The sequence below is a fragment of the Miscanthus floridulus genome, chromosome 17, assembly GCF_019320115.1.
Source record: "Miscanthus floridulus cultivar M001 chromosome 17, ASM1932011v1, whole genome shotgun sequence".
In the NCBI taxonomy this organism is placed as follows: Eukaryota; Viridiplantae; Streptophyta; class Magnoliopsida; order Poales; family Poaceae; genus Miscanthus; species Miscanthus floridulus.
This window is the reverse complement of record NC_089596.1, coordinates 31,976,073-31,980,252: the sequence shown is the minus strand read 5'-3', so window position 1 is coordinate 31,980,252 and position 4,180 is coordinate 31,976,073. Positions and strand designations below refer to the sequence as shown.

Below are 4,180 nucleotides of genomic sequence, written 5' to 3'. Positions count from 1 at the left end.
CCGAGCAGCTCAGAAGCATATCCGAGTAGAAGATAGGTACGGCGTATCGACGAATGTTTTTGTATTGCTTAATAGTCATAGTGTTGATAATGACTGTTGTGCTTGTAGAGCAAGATGCAGAGCTTGGCCAGCTGCGCCAATCCGTCGAACAACTCCCATAGGAGAAGACAAAGGAGATAGGGTAAGCAGACAAACTGGTCGAGGAGCTAAACGGTGAGTACTTCCTAGTTGGAGTTTCTGCTGAATTTGTTTCTTTGCTTGATGGAACCTTGTAATGCTTGCAGACTACCATCGGAGGGTCAAGGCACAGTTTGATGTGCTGGTTTAGGAGGCCAGGATCCAACGGGAGAAGTTTGATGCCATAGTCACCGAAGTTAAACCGGTGCTCAACTGCGTCGACCTGGAGGCGGCCCCTCAGCCCGACGGTAGGCCACCGCGTTCAGACACTATCATCCAGAGATGTAGGGTGACGTGGGAGAGCTTCATCCATGAAGCTGTTGTTACTGCCATTACCCATGCCCTTGCAGTGGTTCGGTCCCACTGTCAGTTCATTGACCTTCAGGCAATAGGGGTCGGATTCATCGAAGGGATGGGCAAGGCGGAGCACCAGCAGTTGGAGGATGAGGTGGAGGACGCGGCGAAGAAGCTGGCCAGCGATATCGACCTGTTCGGCGAAACATACGGTGATGGTGGAGCTCGGTGATCTGCTCGGAGAAAAATATATGTAACATCTGGAGATGGTAGTTAGAGCGCGTGAGAGCGTAGAAAACATTTATGTATTTGTATAAATGTTATAAAGTGCATGTTTATGCAGTTTGCTGGCATTTGTGGTGAGAAATCGTTGTAGTAATAACCCTAACGCAATTATACGTAGTATAAGTAGCATCCGAGCAGTTAGTTCGTTACTGAGCTCTTTGGCCTTAGCTAGCCCATAGTCCATAACGCCGAGCATGGAGCTTGTGCATGTGTAGGAGGAACATGCGTCACCAAAGAACCGCAGCCGATCACCCATAACGTAGAGCGCGGAGCTCGTAGCACGTGTAGGGAGAGATCGGAGACTAGGTCTTCTCCATAGAGCGTAGAGCGGAACATGCGCTGCTCGGCGGGTGGTGAAATAACTTGGAGACAAACGTAGAATAAGTGATGTCCGAGCAGCTAGTTCTTTACTGAGCTCTCGGCCTTGGCTAGCCCATAGTCCATAACATCGAGCGCGGAGCCCATGCACGTGTAGGAGGAATAGGTGTGACCAAGTAACCGTAGCCGACCACCCATAACGTAGAGCGCGGAGCCCATAGCATGTGTAGGGAGAGATTGGAGACTAGGTCATCTCCATAGAGAAAAAGAATAGAACGTATGCTATTCGTTGATCGGCGTAACATCTTGGAGGTTTAGAGAAAAGTGTTCGGCGATTTGGAGAAACCCGTTCGGCAAAAATGTTGGAGATTTGGAGAAACGTGTTTGGCGATTTGTAGAAAACCGTTTGGCGAAAACGTTGGAGATTTGGAGAAACATGTTCGGCGATTTGGAAGAAAACCATTCGGCGAAAACGTTGGAGATTTGGAGAAACGTGTTTGGCGATTTGGAGAAAACCGTTCAGCGAAAACGTTGGAGATTTGGAGAAACGTGTTTGGCGATTTGGAGAAAACCGTTCGGTGAAAACGTTGGAGATTTGCAGAAACGTGTTCGGCGTAGTTATGGCGATTTCGTACTAGAGTTCGTTATGGAGTAGCTTAGAGCTCGGCGATCGTAAGTGGAGATCAAAACATAGTGGAGAAATAATGGAGACGAATTATGGAGACCAAAACTTTATTCATCATAAAGTGGAGAATACATATTGGGGGTGTTTCAAGAATAGAAACGTATGAGGTGTTCGATGTGCCATGAGTTGGGGACATCGATTCCGTCTAAGTCACATAGGCGATAAGACCCTGGCCAGGTAACCTCTTTGATGACATAAGGCCCTTCCTAGGGCGAGGAGAGCTTGTGCAACCCTTTGGTTTTTTGTTTTCTATGGAGAACGAGGTCGCCGACAGCAAATGAACGACCTTTGATGTTGCGGTTGTAGTATCTCCGCAAGCCTTCTAGATATTTGGCTATGCGGACGTAGGTGATTAGGTGTTCTTCCTTGGCCCTGTCGACATCCTCTGTCCGAACAGCTGCGGCTTGCTCTTCATCATAATTTTCCACCCTAGGTGCTCGGAAGGCAATATCCGCTGGTAGTAAGGCTTCTGAGCCGTAAGCTAAGAAATATGGAGACACACCGGTGCTACGACTAGTTTGAGTGTCCAGTCCCTAGACCACTGCTGGTAGCTCCTTGAGCCATCTACCCGGATGCTTTTCTTCTTTCTGATGTAGCCTCTTTTTGAGGGCATCGTGGATCATGTCGTTTGCCCGTTTGACCTAGCCATTGGCTCTAGGATGGGCGACGGAGACGTATTTGACGGAGATGCACCGGTCTTCGTAGAAGTCCCAAAAGTGATGGCTAGTGAATGTAGTTCCGAGGTTGGTGATGATGCTGTTTGGGAGGCCGAATCTATAGATGATATCTTTGAAGAGCTCGACTGCTTTCTTTGCAGTAGCCGAGACGAGCGGTTTATATTCAATCCACTTGGAGAACTTGTCGATGGCGACATATACGTACCGAAAACCACCTGGCACTGGCTTGAAAGGCCCAATCATATGCAGTCCCCAACATGCGAAGGGCCAGGAAGCTGGGATGGTCTGCAGTTCTTGTGCTGGCACGTGTATTTGCTTGGTGAAAAATTGGCATCCTTCACAACGTCGGACGAGGTATTCTGCATCGGAGATGGCCGTGGGCTAATAAAAACTAGCTTAGAAAGCTCTGTCGACCACGGTTCTCGAGGCTACGTGGTTGCCACAGGAACCAGAGTGAATTTCCAGAAGTAGCTTCACTCCTTCTTGGGTGATGCATTTCTGCAGTATCCCTTCCTTGGCACTTTTCCTCATCAAGTTACTGTCCACTAGCACATAATGCTTACTTCGACGGATTAGGCGTTCGGTTTTAGTCTTGTCGGCAGGTACTTCGGCGCTGGTGAGGTACTTGATGAAGTGTTCCCTCCAATCGGTGGCCGGCGAAGGTACTGTAAGTACCAGCTGCTCGGCGTGGGGGGGATTTCCTAAACTTCCTTATCTTCCTTAATGGATGGCGCCAGAAGATCTTGAACGAAAACCCCTAGCGGAATCGCGGCATGAGAGGAGCCTAACTTGGATAGGTGGTCGGCGAGCTAATTTTGATCGCGTACCACGTGGTGGTACTCGATACCATAGAATTTCCCTTCGAGCTTCCTGATTTCAGCGCAGTATGCATCCATCTTCTCACTAGAATAGGACCAGTCTTTGTTGAGCTGGTTGATGACCAGCGTGGAGTCCCTATATACCATGATGCGTTTAATGCCAAGCTCAATGGCTATATGAAGTCTGTGGAGACATGCTTCATATTTGGCGGCGTTGTTGGAGGCTGGAAAGTGTATTCGGAGAACGTATCGGAGCTTATCCTTTTTCGGCGTGATAAACAGGATGCCCACACTAGCACCGATGATGTTAAGGGCGCCGTCGAAGTACATCACCCAGTGCTCGGGGCAAGTGGCGGCAATGGGCTCTTGGATCTCGGTCCACTCAGCGATGAAGTGAGTGAGCGCCTGAGACTTGATGGTGGGCCTGCTTTTGAATTCAATGGAGTAAGTGCCGAGCTCAACCACCCACTTGATGATGTGGCCGTTGGCCTCTTTGTTGTGGAGAATGTCCCCCAGAGGGAACTCGGTGACCACGGCGATCTTGTAATACTTGAAGTAGTGGCAGAGCTTGAGCGACGTAATCAGGATGGCGTATAGCAGCTTTTGGACTTGAGGATAATGAATCTTGGGCTGATTAAGAACCTCGCTGATGAAGTATACTAGACGTTGCACCTTATAGGCGTGCCCGACCTCCTCACGTTCGACCATAATGGCTATGCTGACGACGCAAGAAGTAGCGGTGATGTAGATCAGGAGAGTTTCGTCTAGCCGTGGCGCCATCATGACCGGTGGCTTTGTTAGGAACAACTTGAGCTGTGACGCAAGAAGTAGCTGCTCGAAATCTGTGTTCGCCTCCTCCGACTAGGAAAAGCGCTCGGAGGCCTTGAGGAGTTTGAAGAAAGGTAGTCCCTTTTTGCCGAGGCGTG

General features: G+C 49.4%; 1 protein-coding gene across 1 annotated transcript; it reads right to left on the bottom strand.

Annotated features, from left to right (window-relative positions):
• Positions 1 to 2,827: 2,827 nt before the first annotated feature.
• Positions 2,828 to 3,962, bottom strand: LOC136515500 (uncharacterized). The gene is made up of 2 exons (XM_066509071.1): positions 3,352 to 3,962; positions 2,828 to 2,864 (listed from the first exon to the last, which is right to left on the bottom strand). Exons 1-2 carry the CDS (start codon positions 3,960 to 3,962, stop codon positions 2,828 to 2,830), a joined length of 648 nt encoding a protein of 215 aa, XP_066365168.1.
• Between the last annotated feature and the right edge of the window lie 218 nt (positions 3,963 to 4,180).

Bases quoted from the DNA above. Each gene is read 5' to 3' on its own strand.
- LOC136515500 (XM_066509071.1), bottom strand. From the start codon at position 3,962: ATGGTCGAACGTGAGGAGGTCGGGCACGCCTATAAGGTGCAACGTCTA. The intron at 2,865-3,351 runs GTCCTATTCTAG...GCAACCACGTAG, and splicing joins AACCAGCTCAACAAAGACTG to CCTCGAGAACCGTGGTCGAC.